The 21225-nt window shown below is 44.9% G+C and overlaps 1 protein-coding gene across 3 annotated transcripts in view; it reads right to left on the bottom strand.

The window, feature by feature from the left end:
• Positions 1-923, bottom strand: part of POC1B (POC1 centriolar protein B) — a 99322-nt gene extending 98399 nt beyond the window's left edge. For all 3 annotated transcript variants that reach the window (XM_065934184.1, XM_065934183.1, XM_065934182.1), the window contains exons 1-2: positions 800-923; positions 36-120 (exon numbers count right to left, since the gene is read on the bottom strand). In XM_065934184.1, coding sequence (XP_065790256.1) covers positions 36-120; positions 800-814 — 100 coding nt within the window. In that variant the 5' untranslated portion in view covers positions 815-923. The remainder of the gene's footprint in view (positions 1-35; positions 121-799) is intronic.
• Between the last annotated feature and the right edge of the window lie 20302 nt (positions 924-21225).

The raw sequence follows: 21225 nt of genomic DNA on the forward strand, positions 1-21225 counted from the left end.
CACACACACACACACACACACACGAGAAAACTCACCAAGTTGTTTGCCGTTGGGGCTAAAGTCCACAGAGGTGATCGCAGCTTTGTGGCCCTTAAAGTAACGCTCCAGAACCGGGTCCTCCTGGGAAGGAAAGTTGTCAAGTTTTGAAAGCAGGTGCAGACCTCGAATGTGCGGGGGTCGGAGAGGAGCTCGGTCCCCGCCCGCGGGAGCCGGCCCGGGAACCGCCACATCGGTGGAGGGTTGTGGGGAGCAGCAGCGCCCCGAGCAAGCACGCGCGGCCGCAGCTATATTGGGGTGTACGCCGAGCACCAGCCTCCGCCCGCAGAGCCGGCGGAATCTCCGCCAAGCGCTGCCCAGAAGCGGGCGCCCGCCGCAGACCACCTGGGCAGAGCGACTGAAATGCACGTTCCGGGGCCCCGCCCGCAGGCTTGCGGTCACAGGTGCGAGGCGGGACCCCCCGGCTTCTGTACTTTTCAAAAACCTCCCAGGTGATTCTGACGCAGGCGCTCCACGGAAACCCTAAGAGAATTCTGGGGGGACCATGGGGCCGCCGGGGCGGTCGGAGCTCGGGGACTCGGGGAGGAGCGCCCGGGGCTCCGTCAGGGCTCGGCGCTGCCGGTGCCCCCCGGAGGCAAGGGATGAGTCGCGGGCGCCCCGGGGCGAGGGGCGCGGAGCTCTCGGCTCGGGACTCGGCTGAGGACTCCTGCCTCCATGTCCCGCCAGGTGCGGGTGTAGCCCCGACCTGGCTCCCCGACCCGCGGGACCGGCTCCGGGGAGGCGCACCGCAGCCAGTCCTTACCGGGGAGGAGGCCATGGGGGAGCGCTCAGCTCCCGGCTCCTGCCCGCAGGGGGAACCGGGGGGAGGGAGGGGACGGGGTAGGAAGGGGGACCGTGCGGTGCCCGGAACTGTCCGCCCGGAGCGGCAGCGCCTCCCGGTCACTACAACAACGGCGCCCCAGTCCAACCCCGCGCTCCAGGCGTGGCCAGCCGAGCTCCGAGGCTGCGCCCGCGCCGCGGAAAGCCGGACCTCCGCCACCTGGCAAGCCGGACGCCCCGGCATCAGGTGTCGCCACACAGCAAAGCCAGCGTTTGCTAACACCTGAGCTTCCCCCGGCTTGATAACCTGAAGGAGGGTAGTAACCGAGATAGGTAGGAGACCGATGGTTGGGAGAGGGTTACGAACCTGTGATCGATGCAATCAGAATTCTATTACGCGTTAAAGAGACAGCGCGCGCGAATTTGAAGCGGGTCCAGGACATCTTATTTTTTGATGCGGAAGAGAGTTTGATCTGAAATGAGGCAGCTTGCTATTTATTAATATACACAAAAGTACTAAATCTCTGAAGGAAAGACTTGAATTTATTTAATCACTATTTTTCACACACGCCCAGCGTGTTATAAATGTAGATGCTGGATAAACGTGATGAATGAATGAACGAATGTTTTCCATCCACTTAAGGTTCTTCTGCCGTGTTTCTGTTCCAATCTCGTTTGCCTGTGTCTTAAAGCTGCTCATTGATACAGTAGCATATTTGAGGTCTTTAGGAAGACTTAGAAACATATTTTTTGTTCGGTTTAAATTACCCGGCCTCATAGTAACTATAGACGTTGCTACCGTAGACTTTCCTACATAGAATATCATTTGAGCTTCAGCAACACTGCGAAGTTGATAGTTAGGAAATGTTGCCGACCTTTAGAAATTATAAACTTGATTCTTAGACATTTTGATTTAATTATCAAAGGTTACACAAAGACAGCTCTTCCAGTTCCAAGTCCATATCCTTTTTTACCCTGTTACTAAGCTTGAAGGACTCAGCTGAAAATTACATATAGAATAAAGATTCTTGGCAGCATAAGATGGCATAATAGACCACAGCTGATAAGATACATGGTCTATACAAATGAGAGGCTACTACACTATTACAGATTTTCTAACTAGTTGTTTAGTGATAGAATTTAGTTGTAATGAATACTGTACATAGCAATCAAGCAAATTTAGACTGCATTATTAGTTCAAGTATATGTTTGTTGACTATCTTCAGGATATTTAGCAGTGAGGGATACAAAAGTGACTGAGGTATTTTCCCCGCCTTTGGGAACTCAACAATCTAGGTTTCTGAGTTTCATGTTTTAGCATGCATAATAATGATTTTAGGGGACCGCAGTCCCTAAGATGCTGATTCAGCATATATGAAGTGGAATCAAGGACCCTACAGATGTATTAATAATGAGCCTCTTAGGTGATTGCCTTGGAGTCTCAGCTATGTACATTGAGAAACATCACTCTAGTCTAGGAGGTGATGTGTCAAGATTGTTGCTACTAGCAACGTATCAGCAACTGTGTCAGGACTCTAAGCTTTGCTACTTACTCCCAGTCCAGGTTTGACTTTAAAGAAAAAAAAAGACCAACATATTAAAAAATAATGCTGGATGCTTGTGGGAATGTAAAAGGATATAGCCCTGTGGAAACAGTTGACAGTTCCTAAAAGTTTAGCCCTGAGGTATATACCCAAGTGGATTAAAAACAGGGACTGGAATAGATACTTGTACACCAATATTCATAGCAGCATTATTCACAATAACAAATAAGTGGAGGCAATTCATGTATCCAACAGATAAATCATTAAGTGTGATACATACATACAATGCACTGTTAGTCATAAAAAGAAATGAAATTCTGATACATGCTGCAACATGCCATGTGGTGCTTAGTGTATCAATTGTGTCCGGCTCTTTTCGATCCCATGGACTGTAGCCCACCAGGCTTCTTTGTCCATGGGGATTCTCCAAGCAAGAATACTGGAGTGGGTTGCCATGTCCTCCCCCCAGGGGATCTTCCCCATCCAGGGATCAAACCCAGGTCTCCCACATTGCAGGCGGATACTTTAGCATCTGAGCCACCAGGGAAGCCTGCTGCAGCATGGGTAAACCTTAAAACATTATGTTAAGTGAATAGACCAAACACAGAAGAACATGTATTTTATGATTCCACCTATTGAGGTACCTCAAATATGTGGATTCATAGAGACAGACAGTAGAATGGAGGTTAACAGAATGGGCTGGGGATAAGGAAGAATGGAAAGTTATTGTTTAACAGATGTGGAGTTTCTGTTTGAAATGATGAAGTTCTGGAAATAGTGGTGATTGTTACAAAACATTGTGAATATACTTAATGCCATTGAACTGTACACTTAAAATAGTTAAAATGGTAATACTTATGTATATCTGACTACAATAAAAATAAATAATAAAATACATAATAATTCTGAAAACTCTGAGGACCTCAAAGTTTCTCACAGCCAAGATATATCTAATAATGGGTTTGGCAGATTAACAGAAAAAGCTGGAGATGTATAAACTAGCTCAAAAAAGAGACAGAGAAAATTTTTAAGTATGGATTTTTCTCTAATTCTCTTAGTTAAAATAGTTTCCCAGGTGACAGGCATCCCTGGCGGCTTAGGGGTAAAGAATCTACGTGCAAATGCCAGAGACATGGGTTCGATCCCTGATCCAGGAAGATCCCACATGCTGAGAAGCAACCAAGCCCAGGGGCACAACCACTGAGCCTGCGCCCTGGAGCCCGGAAGTCACGTCTGCTGGACTCACGTGCGCCCCGGAGCCCAGGGTCCACGACTACTGAACCCACGTGAGCCCCGGAGCCCGGAAGTCACGCCTACTGGACTCCTGTGCGCCCTGGAGCCCATGCTGCGAAACAAGCGAAGCCACCGCAATGACAAGCTCCGTGCACCCCACAACTAGAGAGTAGCTCCCGCTTGTCGCAACTATAGAAAAGTCCATGCAGCAAGGAAGACCCAGCACAGCCAAAAATAAATAAGAATTAAAAAAAAAAAAAGTTTCCCAGGTGGTGCAGTTGGTAAAGAATCCACCTGCCAATGCAGGAGACCAGAGAGATGCATGTTCAATCCCTTGATCAGGAATATCCACTGGAGGAGAAACAGGCAACCCACTCTAGGATTATTGCCTGGAAAATCCCATGGACAGAGGAGCCTGGTGGGCTATGGTCCATAGGGTGGCAAAGAGTCAGTCACAACTGAACATGCACACTTGGTTAAAAAAAAATTTTAACTTTTTTCCAATTATCAAAAAATAAATATTTTTAATTGAATAGGAAAAGAAAATCACAGATTGTCCCATCACTTAAAAGCTGCTTTAAAAATTTTTTTTCAAATACCTATGATAGGCTCACCACATGCCAGGTACTCTTCTAAGTACCTTAAAATTTTTGACAAATCTTGTAAGAATCTGATTAGATAATATTAATTTTTTCTTTCAGTTTTGTTGAGATATAACTGAATCACAGCACTATATAAGATTAAGGCATACAACATAATGAGTTGACTTTCATCCATGATGAAATGATTACCACAGTAAGTTCAGTGAACATCCATCATCTCATATAGATACATTTAAAAAAATTTACTTTCCTTATGATGAGAACTCTTAGGATTTACTGTCTTAACTTTCATATATAACATACATCAGTGTCAATTATACTAGTCATGTTGTACATTATAGAGAAATGATATTTTTCCCATTTCCATTGTACAGATGAGGAAATTGACATGCAGAGACATTAAGTTGCTTAGTCACAGGCACACAGCTAGGATGTGGAAGAATTTTAGATTTTAGTGGGTGCTTCCAGACTCCACCTCTTAATCACTAAGTCATGATGCCATTTTTTGTGATTGCAAGCACATTAAAAATATGTAAAATTCTGTATCCTACCTAACAGTTTTCCCAGGAAGTTTTACAAAAAGCAAGAAATATAACACCTCCTTTATTTCCATTCCACTGGCTGCATTTACTAGTCCAAGCTGCCCTGCCCATTATTTTCCATATTTGATTTTATTTCTTTTTTGCTATTGCTAAACTTTGCAAATAGCAAAAGTTCAAAGGTCAGTTCAGTTCAGTTCAGTTGCTCAGTCGTGTCCAACTCTTTGTGACCCCATGGACTGCAGCACACCAGGCCTCACTGTCCATCACCAACTCCCAGAGTTTACTCAAACTCATGTCCATTGAGTTGGTGATGCCATCCAACTGTCTTATCCTCTGTCATCCCCTTCTCCCACCTTCAATCTTTCCCAGCATCAGGGTCTTTTCTAATGAGTCAGTTCTTCACATCAGATGGCCAAAGTATTGGAGTTTCAGCTTCAGCATCAGTCCTTTCAATGAAGATTCAGGACTGATCTCCTTTAGGATGGATCTTGGATCCATCTTGGATCCAAGAAACGTGGATCTCCTTGGATCTCCTTGCCATCCAAGGAACTCTCAAGAGTCTTCTCCCACACCACAGTTCAAAAACATTAATTCTTTGGCACTCAGCTTTCTTTATTGTCCAACTCTCACATCCATACATGACTACTGGCAAAACCATAGTCTTGATTAGACAGTCCTTTGTTGGCAAAATAATGTCTCTGCTTTTTAATATGCTGTCTAGGTTGGTCCAAGGAGCAAGTGTCTTTTAATTTCATGGCTGCAGTCACCATCTGCAGTGATTTTGGAGCTCAAAGGAGGACATCTGGAAAAGTGGCCCAAGTTGGGGATTTTTTTTCCTAAACTCAAGTCTGCTTGAGTTCTTGTAATTCTACTTGCTACAGTAATCATTTGGGACCTTGGATTGCAAATTTATTAATCTGAATGGGAGCTAAAATATTTAAAAGTCTACAAGGTGTCATTAGAAGCCAGGTACAAAGGTAGGACAGAATGGATTCTTTATTTGGCCTTCCTTTTCCATATCCCCCTCAAATCAGTAATTGAGTTGATCCACGTTGACACTCCAAAGGGTTGTTACTTAAGCACCAGTTATTCCGAGGCCAGTTCCCTTCAAAGGTTGATAATTCAGGCATAGCACAGAGGTGCCATCTGCTGTTCATTTCCCTATATGGCACTTGGGCTGAACTTAATCTAAGTTAACCCTTGAACAACATGGGTTTGAACTGCACAGGTCCACTTACAAATGGTTTTTTTTTTTTTTTTTAATAAATATATTGGAATTTTTTTTTTGTAAATTTGCAACAATTTGAAAAACCTTTTGGACAAACTGTGTAGCCTAGAAATATTAGAAAATTAAGAAATTTAGGTATGTCATGAATGCATAAAAATATGTAAGGGTCTGTCTATCTTTACATAGGCATAAGGTGAGTGATATTTCATATTAAATGAATAGTGTGTTAGCCTTCTTTTGTTTTATCATTTTTCCTTCAAAGAATTACATCACACAGTATGCCTGTCCCTTGTAATCAGAGAAACTGCATATCAGCCTAGCATTACAGGTAATTTTTTTTAATGTAACAGTGTTCCCAATACGGTACTGTGAATAAGACTGTAATACCGTATGCTATAATAGTTTCCCTGGCTCAGTCAGTAGAGTCTGCCCACAGTGTGGAAGAACCAGGTTCAATCCCCACGGTTGGGAGGATCCCCTGGAGAAGGAAGTGGCAACCCCTCAAGTGTTCTTGCCTGGAAGATTCCATGGACAGAGGAACCTGGTGGGCTACATTCCATGGGGTCACAAAGAGTCGGACACGACTGAGTGACTTACACTATGCCACAAAAATTTTATATTGATCATTGGTGAGTATATAGGCTAGGTTACCATGAAGCATTTGTATTGATTACACAAGGCTACAATACAGCAATCATATTGCTGCTACTTCATTATCAATGTAGAAACTGTTAAACCTATAAACAAGTATGGATTTCTTTTTCACATTACCTTTTGATTTTTGATGTCTAGTGTTAGTAATATGTATAACACCTACAGTGCTTTGCATTATACAAGACAATATTGATGTAGATAGAGGCAGATGATTCATTTTGTAAACAGATGACATAAACTTATGGTATGGATAAATACAGTACAGTACTGTAAGTGTATTTTCTCTCCCTTATGATTTTCTTGATAACATTTTCTCTAGTTTATTGGAAGAATTCAGAATATATCAAGTATAACATCAAAATAGATGTTAATCAACTGTGTATGTTATCAGTAAGGCTTCCAATCAACAGTAGGCTATCAGCAAAAGTTTTCGAGGAGTCAAAAGTTATACATGGATTTTCAGCTGCCCGGCCTTGTTCAAAGGTCCCTGATGCTGGGAAAGATTGAGGGCAAAGGAAAAGCGGGCATTAGAGGATGAGATAGTTACCCAGCATCACCGACTCAGTAGACATGAGTTTTAGCAAACTCCAGGAGACAGTGAGGGACAGGGAAGCCTGGCGTGCTGCACTCCATGGGGTCGAAAAAAGTCGGACACAACTTAGCGACTGAGCAATTAACTTGTAGCCTGTTGCCCGGCAGTGTAACTCTCTTCTGGATATAGTTGCTTCACAGTAGAGGAGAATTCATGGAAGGAAAGTACCAGATCCTTCTGAACCATTAAAGCATTAACCCTTTTTCTTTTTAAGACTGTGAATGATTTATATCAATTAACATTAAGCCACCAAGTCCTATCAACTACATTCTCACAACTGATTTTCCCATCTTTCTGTTCTTTTGGCTCCAGCCCCTCTATAGACGCTCTTCCTCTGCCTCCTGGAGTATTTCCGTAATCCTAACTTACTTTCCAATTTCCAGACTTACTTGTGTCTGTCTATCCTTCATGCTGCTAACAAATAGGTAAGAATCATCAGGGCAGCCAAAGTACCAATTCCCACCCCAGAGATTTTGATTTAGAAAGTCAGATGTGAATACAAGAAATCTATAGGTTCTCAAACAAGCTTTCCAGGCGATTATAATGTGCATCAATATTTGGGAGCCACTGGCAAATCGTGCCACAGGACTTCTTTAAAATGCATTTTGTGGCTACATGGTCTGAGCCTCAAACCAAGTCTTATTTTATATTCAACCATCACTTCAAGGGCTTCCCTGGTAGCTCAGTTGGTAAAGAATCTGACTGCAATGCAGGAGACCCCGATTTGATTCCTGGGTTGGGAAGATCCGCTGGAGAAGGGAAAAGCTATCCACTGTAGTATTCCAGCCTGGAGAATTCTATGGACTGTATATTCCATGGGGTTGCAAAGAATCGGACAGGACTGAGTGACTTTCACTTTCACTTTTACCCAGCTACCTCAAGCCAACAGTTAAGCTATTGCAGAAAATTCCTGCAGGAAATGAGCATTAGGATCACCTGAAGGACTTGTTAAACTGCAGAGAGCTGAATCCACTTGAGAATTTCTGGTTCAGTAGATCAAGAGTCTGAGAATTTGCATTTATAATTACTAGGGTTGATGCTTATGCTATCGAACTATTCTGTGGAAATCTGCAGAATAGAAAATAAAAAGTGGTGGTGGTAGCAGGGTTAGGGGAAGAGACAGGAAGTAGAATCTGGTGTTTGCCAGGAGCTGAGGGGGAGAAGAAGCTGTGGAGTTACTATTTTATGGGTATAGAGTTTCAGTTTGAGAAGATAAAGAATGTCTAGGTGGATGTACTTAGTGTCACTGAGCTATATGCTGAAAAATGGCTAAATAGTAAGTTTTATATTGGGTGTACTTTACCAAAATTGAAAACAAAAGTAAGAGAGAAGTATTGAAGGGAAAGAAAGCACATAGTAATGGCATCCTGGAGAAGACAATCGCACCCCACTCCAGTACTCTTGTCTGGAAAATCCCATGGGCAGAAGAGCCTGGTGGGCTACAGTCCGTGGGGTCACAAAGAGTAGGACACAACTGAGCGACTTCACTTTCACTGTTCACTTTCATGCATTGGAGAAGGAAATGGCAACCCACTCCAGTGTTCTTGCCTGGAGAATCCCAGGGACAGCGGAGCCTGGGGGGCTGCTGTCTATGTGGTCGCACAGAGTCAGACACGACTGAAGTGACTTAGCAGCAGCAGCAGCAATGGCATCTTATTTGGGTGGTGAACTTCAGTAGAATGGAGGGTACTGTAGGAATGGAACGTTCTGGCACTCTTGGGGTGCTGGCAGTAGGGATGCAGAAAAAAATTGAGAGTTAATAGAAATAGAGCTTCCCAGGTGGCACTAGTGGTAAGAATCTATCTGCCAATGAAGGAGACATAAGAGACACAGGTTTGATCCTCGGGTTGGGAAGAGGCCCTGGAGAGGGCATGGCAACCCACTCCAGTATTCTTGCCTGGAGAATCCCCATGAACAGAGGAGCCTCGCTGGCCCCAGGCCATGGGGCCACACAGAGTCGGACACGACTGAAGCAACTTAGTATGCATGCACGTGACATGAATAAAATGGAGGGAGGGGGCAGAAACACTGAAATGCTGTCCTTGGTCCTGAACCAATAGTATCTGTTGGCAAAGGGTTATCGGACCTGCCTTCAGACACTGATGATTTTTTTTAAGACATAGTTTAATAGTTGGATCTCCTTGCTGTCCAAGGGACTCTCAAGAGTCTTCTCCAACACCACAGTTCAAAAGCATCAATTCTTTGGCACTCAGCTTTCTTTATAGTCCAACTCTCACATCCATACATGACTACTGGAAAAATCATAGCCTTGACTAGACGGACCCTTGTTGGCAAGATAATGTCTTTGCTTTTTAATATGCTCTCTAGGTTGGTCATAACTTTCCTTCCAAGGAATAAGTGTCTTTTAATTTCATGGCTGCAATCACCAACTGCAGTGATTTTGGAGGCCCCCCAAAATAAAGTCTGTCATTGTTTCCCCATCTATTTGCCATGAAGTGAAAGGATTGGATGCCCTGATCTTAGTTTTCTGAATGTTGAGCTTTAAGCCAACTTTTTCACTCTCCTCTTTCACTTTCATCAAGAGGCTCTTTAGTTCTTCTTCACTTTCTGCCATAAGGGTGACGTCATCTGCATATCTGAGGTTATTGATATTTCTCCTGGCAATCTTGATTCCAGCTTGTGCTTCATCCAGCCTATTTTTCTCATGATGTACTCTACATATAAGTTAAATAAGCTGAGTGACAATATACAGCCTTGATGTACTCCTTTTGCTCTTTGGAACCAGTCTGTTGTTCCATGTCCAGTTCTAACTGTTGCTTCCTAACCTGCATACAGATTTCTCAAGAAGCAAGTCAGGTGGTGTGGTATTCCCATCTCTTTCAGAATTTTCCACAGTTTGTGGTGATCCACACAATCAAAGTCTTTGGCATAGTCAATAAAGCAGAAATAGATGTTTTTCTGGAACTCTGTTGCTCTTTTGATACTCTAGTGGATGTTGGCAATTTGATGTCTGGTTCCTCTGCCTTTTTTAAAACCAGCTTGAACATCTGAAAGTTCATGGTTCATGTACTTCTGAAATCTGGCTTGGAGAATTTTGAGCATTACTTTACTAGCGTGTGAGATGAGTGAAACTGCGCAGTAGTTTGAGCATTCTTTGGGATTGCCTTTCTTTGGGATTGGAATGAAAACTGACCTTTTCCAGTCCTGTGACCACTGTTGAGTTTTCCAAATTTGCTGGCATATTGAGTGCAGCACTTTCACAGCATCATCTTTTAGGATTTGAAATAGCTCAACTGAAATTCCATCACCTCCACTAGCTTTGTTTGTAGTGATTAATCATTACAGAAAATAAATCAAACCCACAATGAGATACTACTTCACAGCCACCAGGATGGCTATAGTCAAAAAGATGAAGAACCCTAGGTTGCAAGGATGTTTCAACGTATGCAAATCAATAAATATGATATATCGCATTAAAAGGATGATAGACAAAAGTCATATAATCATCATGTGCCCAGCCAATATATCTTAGCATGATATGTGATCATTTATGTGTTTTCTCCCTCAGTAGCTCTTACCAAACTATATCAGTTAATGGCATCTTAAACTCCCAAAAAAGTAGTCTACCATGTCTTCTTCTAGGCATCCACATCTTGTGTTGGATCAGGAGTTCCCAAAATAGCGCCTGAAGACATGAAAAAGTAATCTATACATATGTACGCTGATTTATTATCACCGATACAGAGTCACTAATTGACTTTTCTCCTGCTGCTGCTGACAAATTCTGCTGTCAAATTACGCACATGCTCATCTTCTTTCTGATGACTACTCAGAACAACGAAAAGCTGCAAAACATTAGGTAGGGGTCTTGGAAAGTCTTTCAGTTTCTTTCTGTTACAGGTGAGAAACCAAAGATCCCTGAAGACTCACTAAGTCCCAACACTGTTCAGCTAGACCATCATGGAGCCAACCCTACAGGTCAACGCTCCAGAATTCCAGGTCCGGGCTGGCCCTGGACTATGAATGTGTCATCCGTATTCAAGATGACCTCAGCCAGAGGTTACGACTTTTTATCCAGCTTTTTATCCAGACTTAGTGGAAGTCTTATAGTCTCTATGGAATATACTGATATCCATGATATAAACATTATTAAGCACACTACCATGAACCACACAATATTTTAAATAAAAATATAAGTAAAAATGAGAACAAAGGTAGAAAACTCGCTTATCTTCTAGGCCCAAGCACATAACGAAAATGAGTCAGACAGGCTAGACTGTAGGGTTACCAGATACAAAACAGTGTCCTAACTGAATTGCACCAGTTACACAAGACATACACTGAAAACAGTAAAATAAAATCGCTGTTTATGTGAATGTCAGGAATTTGCAGAGAACTGGAAAGTGCCTGCCCCTCTCACCAGCAGAGGGCAGCTGCCTCAGTCTCAGAGGTTGTCGCCACGGGAAACACAGCCCTGAGGTCACCAAATCATTTAAACTACCTCAGCTGGGAAGCCAGGCTTTTAGTAAACTCTCCTACACTGTAAAAGTGCTCAACTGATTTGGAAAAATTTACAGACTAGTTGGGGGGGAAAAAAACATCTGTAGATTCTGATGGTGTTTAAAGAAAATGAAGTTGCTCAGTCGTGTCCAACTCTTTGCTACTCTACCCCCTGGACTGTAGCCCACCAGGCTCTTCTGTCCATGGGATTTTCCAGGCAAGAATACTGGAGTGGGTTGCCATTTTCTTCTCCAGGGGATCTTCCCAACCCAAGGATCGAGCCCAGGTCTCCCACATTGCAGGCAGATACTTTAACCTCTGAGCCACCAGGGAAGCCCCAAGTAAGACTTCTCTTTCCCACCCAAATGGGGAAGCAGTTGAGCCCTACAGGTTTCAGATAGATGGAGGTTGAAATTTATATCACCAATGCTATAACAATAATGGATTTGACTTAAGGATATGGGCTTCCCAAGAGAAGCTAGTGGTAAAGCACCTGCCTGCCAATGCTGGAGACAAGAGATGGGGGTCTGGGTTCGATCCCTGGATTGGGAAGCTCCCCCGGAAGGTGGGCATAGCAACCCACTCCAGTATTCTTGCCTGGAGAATTTCATGGACAGAGAAACCTGGGGGGCTACCGTCCATGGGGTCACAAAGAATGGGACACGACTGAGTGAGTGAGCATGAGTATAAGCATTAGGCTATAACCAGACAGACTCCTAGCAGGCTTCTAAACTGAACTAACCGTGCTCTCACCCAATCCAGCCGTTCACTCCAGCAAAGCAGAGTTTACCCTTCAATGAAAAAAGCAAACTGGAATACTCCCTCTTCGCAGACATAAGAGGCAGGACGTGGAGAGAGGCGGAGCTGGGTGTGCTCCGCCCCTTCTTCCCGACTCTCCGGGGCAACTCTGCGACAAGGAAAGCCAAAGGCGAGAGGAGGTGGATGCTTTAATTTCTGGAATAAAACTGTTTTGAATTAGAGGTGTCCTGGAAGGCATTTTATCATCAGTGAAAGAGCAGATGAGGCATGGGGCTTCCCCCTCCCCCTTGCACCCCGCCTCTGAGATTTCACACAGAGAGGAAGAAGTAGGACTTTGGGTAAGTTTGGGCAGAAGAAGAAAAGAATTAAATTGTTTTCTAATTGCACCTTATGAATCCCGCTCTTTTATTAACATAAATGTTGCAGGTATTTTTAGTTGAATAACTGAAAACCCATCTCAAACGGGCTTGTGTAACAGATGTGGGCACAGTGTGGGCAAGACCACAGATCTGTTTCCCTGGTTCTCCCAGCCCTGCCTCTCTCTGTCCTGGCTTCTTCCTCAGACCCAGCATCCTGCTTGGTTACCAAGTGGCAGCTGGCAGCAGGTGTAACTGCATGTTTCCCCTTCACTTCTGAAGGGGCGAGCATTACTTCCTGAAAGGGAGGATCAAAGATTCTCAGTTCCCTGCTGAGTGGAACACTTGCGAAGAAATCCCTGTGGCTAGGGAAATGCCATGTTCTGGCTGGATTAGGCTTGTATAAATTAATCCAGTCAATGGAACATAATTAAACTAGCCAGGATCCTCCACAAACAGTAGTGAAAAAGTAAACACAACCAAAGTGCAAGGCTGCTACAAGTAGGATGGAAATGGTATGGGTGTGAGAGGGGGGGAAATGTACACCGTGGGAGATGAGGACGGACTGAATAGAAGGCATGGCTGTTGAGCCGTGACCTCTGAAGAGGAAAGATTGGGTGGAGGCCAGGAGGAGAGTGGATTGTAAAGGGTTGGACACGGAGTGTGAAAGGGCTCTGCAGATCGGTGAATTAATCGAAGAATCCTGGAGTGCTACACAGCGCATTATGGAAACTGTAAGGAGCTGATTTGTTGGCGCGCCAGGTACCAGGGCGATGAGGGAGAGAGAAGAGTGTCGACCCGAGGAATCTGGACACAGGATGAGTAGAACTGTCAGGAGCTAGATGCCACTCTCAAACAGGGCAATTGAGAGCTTGGTAAAAGGACTATTTACAACGCTGTGGGAAGGATTAAGGGAAATAACAGAGATACGCTGTGTTGCCATCGTTCTGTTGCCAAGCCGTGTCGGATTCTTTGCGACCCCATGGGCTGCAGCATGCCGGGATTCCCTGTCCCTCTTAATAAAGGCCTAAAGAGACATGCTGTATTATGAGGTAATAACAACACAAAGTCACTGCCATCCCTAGGTCTGAGGGGGAACAGGGGAGCCAACGCCAAAGGACCGGACATCCCAGAGTCTGCTGACAGGAGCTGTGGGCTTTGCTAGAAGGGTGGTGTTGTCTGCTCTTAGCAGCCTGGCTGGAAGGAGCCTCGAGAAAGAAAACCCTAGACCTCAGTGCTGGTGACTGCCATTGGTTACGACAAACTAGAAGTGGGTGGGCGAGGGATATTATGAAGGCAGTCTATTACAAGTCAGCATCCTGGAGCCCAGAGCAGAGTGAAAAGTGTTGGGACCTAAAGGGACAAACAGGAAACAGCCGGCACAGAAGGAGGGTGAACACCTGGAGGAATAAACAAAATCTCAGAAAGCATCCTGTGGGTCCCAGGACGTCATTGAAAATTTCAGAGTTGGAGTACCACTGGCCTCTAGAGGGAGCTCAAGGATTTCTCTCCTTGCACTCACTGGCTCCAAAGACAAAACATCGATAAAGGCTTAAAGAAGAAATATATAGATTCCAGGGAAAGAGCTCTCAGCTAGGAGATGGAACTCGGAAGTGGACAGCAATTGCTCCCAGAAATGGAAATTTTCCCTTTGCACTTAGATTTGCTACATTTGGGTTGATTTGTAATAATGCCACTTAAAGAAATCAAAACTGCCACTAAGCATTATTCACTGGATGCCAAAGTTTAGTACAGCGTTTAGCACAATTCCTCAAGGTACACACCACTTAAATTCCCATTTTACAGATTAGGGGACTGGGAGAGCCTGGATTTGGACCCACATAACACTGGGCCTCTCTGCTCCTTTTTTCTTCCAGGTTGCTGCTTTAGTCCACTAAAGGTTGCCTTTCCTTAGAAGCCTAATAAAGCCATGTAGCCTAATAAAGCCAGGGGAGGGTCTAGGGAAAAGGAGCATGAAAGTAGAAACAGCTTTCTACGTTAGGGTTTATCTTCATTGAACAATTTTAAGCACATATTTAATGACTGACACCGACTACCTGCCAGGCTCTGGACCAGGTGCCAAGGTTACCCAGGTGAGCAAGATGAGAGCATGACCGTGCAGCCCTCAGAGTTCCAAGTGTGCTGAAGAGAGCGAATCCCGAGTCCATGACATGCCACCTGTCTGAGCAGGGCCAGACCCTACGTCGCTCAACACTCTGTTTCCTTATCCATCAAAGATACATAGTAGATAAATACTACCTAAGAGCAATGCCATGGGAGCTTCCCTGATGGCTCAGAGGAAGAGAGTCCACCTGTCAGTGTGGGAGACGTGAGTTTGATCCCTGATCTGGGAAGATTCCACATGCCGTGGAGCATCTAGACCTGTGAGCTACAACCATTGAGCCTGAACTCTAGAGCCTGGGGAGCCGCAGCTACTGAAGCCCGTGCATCCTGAAACCCTCTGCAGCAAGAGAAGCTATCACAATGAGAAGCCCACACACCACAACTAGAGAGTAGCCCCTCTCTGCAACTAGAGAAAAATCTGAGCAGCAACGTAGACCCAGCACAGCCAAAATGAAAGAAAGAACAGCATCGTGCGTGTTGTTAATGTCCCAAAGGTATGAGCTGCTGTCTTTGCGACATGCTGTCAGCCTCCGGGTCTTCTACAGTAGATGGAGAGATAGAGAGAAAGACAAGGTCAGATTTTTGGCCTGAGGAGCCAAAGGAATCAAAAAGACCACTCTGTCCGCCACGTTGACAAGGTCCAGGGTTATAAGGTCAAAAAAAAAAAAGTCTTCCGGAGGCTCTAAGGGGACCCAGTTCAGCTGTTGGTTTGGAGGTCAGAGCTCTAAGTTCTGAGGTGGCAGACAGTTCTTGCCTGGCATTCCAGCTCTGATCAGTTGATACTGGCTGCCTAGACCAACAGTCAGAGGGCTCCTCAGACTATATGTAGGGTTAATGGAAAGAATGCCACAAGCCAGAGAAGATGTCTGCCGTTGATACAGGATTGAGAGGAGAGAGCATGTGATTCTAGAAGTGTGTTCTTTGCCTTGGAATATTCCTTGAGCAGGGTCCTCTGGGGAGGACTCCTGACTAAAGTCTGAGATGAAGGTGATCCCTGTATCTGTCCAGGACTGTCCTCAGTTCAGCATTGAAGGAATCCCCTCAATCTCAGGCACAACCCAATTCGTGTTACAGGCTGTTTTCTATCTGACAACCCTTAACAAAACAAACAGCAACAAAAATCTATGAACTCAGACCAGTCGAGATGACTGGTTTCTTTTTCTTTTTTCTTCAGTCTGTGGAAAGGCATGGATTCTGGGCTGCTGTAATGCGTTGGCCTGTATATCCCCTAAATTTCCCTTCTCCTCACAGCAGCCAATGGCGTCTCAATTTCTCAGTGATTTTTCCCTGCTCTATCCACTGAAGTCTTAGCAGGAAACAGATGGCACCCTCAAAAGGGTTTAACTGAAAAGCATTGCACACAGGGATTATTAACAGAGGAGTGGGCTAATGGGGCCCACAAGATCTAGGGAGACACCCAGGGATTAGCCCTCGGCCCCAGAGAGGGGTGCAGCTCCGGGTCTGCAGAGAGCTGCGCTGCCCAGAGAGACCCACGGCAGGGAGCTGGGGCCTCCGGCCAGTGCCTCGGGTCAGAGGGCAGGGAGAGCACGCCAGGCACCTGGTGCAGGGGTGGTCAGACTCCAGGCCCCAGAGCCTGGCCAGAGAGGACAGAGAAAAGAGCCCAGAAGAACCAGGCCGGGCCGCCTGCTGCCACTCAGCTTCCATTCCAGTCCTTTCCTCCGCAGGAGAAAGCAGCTCAGGTCCCCAACCACGAGAACACTCCGAGTGTCATCACTGATGGATGACAGAGTTGGTTCCTGCTCCTTCCTGGAAACACTAAACCCGGCGGGGTGCAAGGTGGCCAGGAGAGGGAGATGAGGAAGCAGGGACGGCAGAATCTGGCTGCTCCAGTCCCAGGCCTGAGCAGACCTGATTTGACAATCCTGACTTCCTTCTCCCGCCCCCTCTGTTCATGATGCCCTGACTCTCAGCTGGCACCCTGGCAGTGAAGGCAGTTCTTCCCTGAAGGAGTGCGCCAACCCTTCCATTCCTCAGGACCCAGGTATCATTCTTAGCGCTCTGTCATTATGGAGTCGCTCTGGCCTCCCATTGACCATGTCAGTTGCATGGGGACTATGATAAATCCCCTGGGCTCCGGTCATAGCACTGTCCCCATTTGGTAGCAATCCAGTTTCTCCCTGTTAAACAGAATCAATCGCACTGGCCCACAGAAACACCCAATGCGTTGCCCTTAATTATGGCAGGCACAGCCTGAGATGGCCATGGGGCATTTTCAGTGTTGCGCCGTGGAAATATTCCTCCCTGTTTGGCACAAGGACCGCAAGCTCACTAGATACAAAATGTTTCAGGGACAGGAAGATAACCTCCTTGAAGAGGGTTATTCAAGGTAACAGAGAAGACACTTCCACCTCCATCCTGGGTGCCTACAGAAATACTCATCACCTAGTATTGACCACGGATCTGAGCACTTGATGAACAACACTCCAGCCTCACAAGAGGTTGTCTCTCTTGCCACCCCCTTCCATAAAGCAAACCTTCAATAAGTCAGACAAAGACAAGTGCCATGTGATATACCTTATACCTGGAATCTAAAAATAATAATACAAATGAATCTTAAAAATGAACAAATGAAATTATTTACAAAACAGACACAGATTTAGAAAACTAACTTGATCCATCAAAAAGGGGAAGGTTGGGGGGAGGGATAAATCAGGAGTTTGGGATTAACATACACACACTACTATAAATAATATAGATAATCAACAAGGACCTAGGGCTTCCCTTGTGGCTTAACAGGTAAAGAGTCTGCCTGCAATGCAGGAGACCTGGGTTCGATCCCTGGGTTGGGAAGATCCCCTGGAGAAGGGAAAGGCTACCCACTCGATTATTCTGGCCTGGAGAATTCCATGGACTACAGTCCATGGGGTCACAAAGAGTCGGACACGACTGAGTGACTTTCACTATTCACTATAAAGGACAGGGAGAAACTCTACTCAACATCCTGAAATAACCTACGCGGGAAAAGAGTCTGAAAAAGAATGGATCTGTGGGTACGGATAACAATGACTTTGCCATACACTTGAGACTAGCACAACACTGTAAATCCACTATACTCAAATATAAAATACAAATCAAAATGAAAAACACTGAGACTTCCATATGACATTCCACCATTCCGTCAAGCCAGGTGCTTCGAGGTGATGTAGGAAACAGTGGATTTCGTGAAGTCAGCTCTCAGTACCACAGTTATTTCATTGTAGGTGAGTTCCGGAGTCAAAGGCAGTGATGAGCCTGATACCATGGGAGTGAAGAAGGCAGTCTGTCAACCACCCGTGATAATGCTGGCAGAAGCATGACGAGCAGCAAAGGGGGGGTCACTCTCCAGAATACGCAACTATTCCCATAAAGACATTGGAGCACTGCCTCTTCCAAAGTGGAGTGGTCCAAAATAATTGACCTGAGTGGCTGATGCTCTGAGGAAACGGTGCCAAACAGGGGCTCAGGGTTGGAATCTGGTTTAGAAAGTTGGATACTCTGCAGCGGCAGGGGCTAGACCAACTCTGGTGAGAGGAAATGCACATTTTTGTCCCCATGTATTGCCTCTCTCTCTGTTCCCACAGAGTACTTGAGCCATTTATACAAGTGCCCAGATGGCCAGGGGAGGGGGCTCACTGCCAAACAAGGCATAGGCCATCTTGGCCACCTCCTTACTTAGCCTTCCATGCAATGAATGTCCTCTGGGGGCCATTTACATGAGACTCAAGTCGCTTCAAACACCATGGCCATTCTTAGGGGTCCATGACATCATTTCCCTGCAGATGATCTTGGCATCAGTCTTCCGAGATGTTTAAAAATTACTGAGTCCCTGATTAGTCCATCCACCTGTTAACTATTGCCCATGAAAGAGTATATTTCAGGAAAACTCATGTTACCTTTTTTTTTCATGTCAAGTGACCAACCAGATGTAGTGCCTGAAATTCTATCAGAGGGAGATTTCCCTCTGAATTGCAGAGCCACCCTAGACAGATACATCCTTAAATCAGGCCAGAGTCCCCCTGTCTTCTGATTATTTGGTCAGAGGGAATTCCCTGAGGCCAGAGGTAGGGTTTGAGGGAGAGGTGGGAAACAGTAGGAAGTCTGAGTCATCTGCTTCTGCAGTGAAGAGAAGTGCTGAGAATAGCACTGGGGATGCGAAGGGATAAGGGATAACAGCTCACCCACATGCGTGCAAGTTCTTTACCGTTAAATTTAAATGGGATTTAAAGGGAACTTCAGTAAGCTTCTTCTTACTTTATGTGAGACATTCTCACAGACATAACAGCATTGATATTCAAGCCAAGAAGGCAATAAAGGAATAATAACTTAGCACTTGACATATATTTCCGACACACAATGCATTTCTTCAGTTCAGTCAGTTCAGTCACTCAGTCGTGTCCGACTCTTTGCGACCCCGTGAATCGCAGCACGCCAGGTCTCCCCGTCCATCACCAACTCCCGGAGTCTACCCGAACCCATCATCGAGTCAGTGATGCCATCCAACCATCTCATCGTCTGTCGTCCCCTTCTCCTCCTGCCCTCAGTCATGTATTTCTTAGTCCATCTTAAATGTACCAGAGGTAAAATGTACCAGAGGTAAATGTACCAGATGCTTCTTACATCTGAGCTTAATTGATTTTTGCCAGAAAGTCTGTTTTGAAATGTGAGCTCCTGATACATTCCTTATGCTTGCGCTTTTTAAAGAGTTTCATTTTTCTGTTTTCTTTGTCAGTGAGGGGAAAAAAATCACAGCAGTTCTATAAGATAAATTTTATACTTAAAACTGCTGGAGCCACAATATGGAGTCTTTAAAATAAATGTGCTTAAGCTAACCTATGATGTCAGAAGTCAGGAAAGGTAGGACAAGGGGGCATCTAGCGACTGGTAATGTGTGTTTCCTCTGGGCATTGATTACACGGGAAACTTCATTTTGTGAAATTACAATGCAAGAAGCTATGTGCTTATGATAGATGTACTCTTGTACATGTCTGTTAAACTTCAATAGGAAGGGAAAAATAAAATGCATTTTATATAATCATGACATTCTTGCAGAAGTTTTCATGAGCTAGAAATTAGATTAGACAATTTTGCAAAATGCTGCACAATTAGTGCCTTTTTCCAACTGACCAACCCATCAAAATCATGTATTCGAAGGTCTAGGATGCACAGCATTGCATTAAATATTGTCCATAGCCTTGTGGGGAGAGCAACATATCTACATTAAAAGCACTTAATTCACAAGACAAATATTTGTTGAGTACCTACTAAGTAGCAGACACTATTCTAGACTCCTGAGCTTACACAAGTGAGCAAAACAGGCAGAATTCTTGTCCTTGTGGAACTGATGCCTAGTGAGAGAATACAGCCAGTTAGCAACAGATAATAAGTAAATTGCATGATGTGTCAGATGGTGACATGGGATATTCAAGAAAGTTGAGCAGTGTAAGAGGGATTGGGAGTGTTGTGAAGGAAGTTGCAATTTTAAATAAGATGTTCAGGGAGGTGTTACTAAGAAGGTGACACTTAAGTAAAAATGTCCAACTCTTTGCGACCCCATGGACTGTAGCCCACCAGGCTCCTCTGTCCTTGGTATTCTCCAGGCAAGAATACTGGAGTGGGTAACCATTCCCTTCTCCAGGGGATCTTCCCAACCCAGGGATTGAACCTGTGCCATCTGCATTGCACACAGATCTTTTCACCATCTGAGCCACCTCGGAAGCCCAAAAGAAGATGCTATCTATATGTAAAGGTGAAGGAAGAGAATCCAGGCGGAGGAAACATGAGCCAGGAAAGGACCTGATGAGGTCCAGCCAAGGAAACCAGTGTATTGGGATAAGGTGAGTCAAGGGAAAAGGAGCAGTGGTGAGGTCAGGGAATTAATGAAAGGAAAGAGAACTGTAAGCTGCTCTATGATTTTGGTATTTGCTTCCAATGAAATGGGGCAAGAATCTGAGTGAGGGACTGTCATGAGCTGACACACATTTTGAAAGCATCTAGTTGCTTTTCATGAGTAGACTCCAAAGGAGGAAGAGCGGTAGGAAAGGAAAGCCTCCTACACTGTTGGTGGGAATGTAAACTGGTGCCGCCACTATGGAGAATGGTGTGGAGTTTCCTTGAAAAACTAAAACTCAAGTTACCATATAATCAAGCAGTCTCACTCCTGGGTACTCTAAACCCTAACTCTAACCCCTGAAAACTCTAATTCGAAAAGATACATGCACCCTAATGTTCATAGCAGCACTGTTTACAATAGCTAAGACAGGAAAGCAGCCTAAGCATCCATTAATAGATAAATAGATACAGAAGGTGTGTATAAT

Source organism: Muntiacus reevesi, chromosome 4 (assembly GCF_963930625.1).
Source record: "Muntiacus reevesi chromosome 4, mMunRee1.1, whole genome shotgun sequence".
Classification (NCBI taxonomy): domain Eukaryota; kingdom Metazoa; phylum Chordata; class Mammalia; order Artiodactyla; family Cervidae; genus Muntiacus; species Muntiacus reevesi.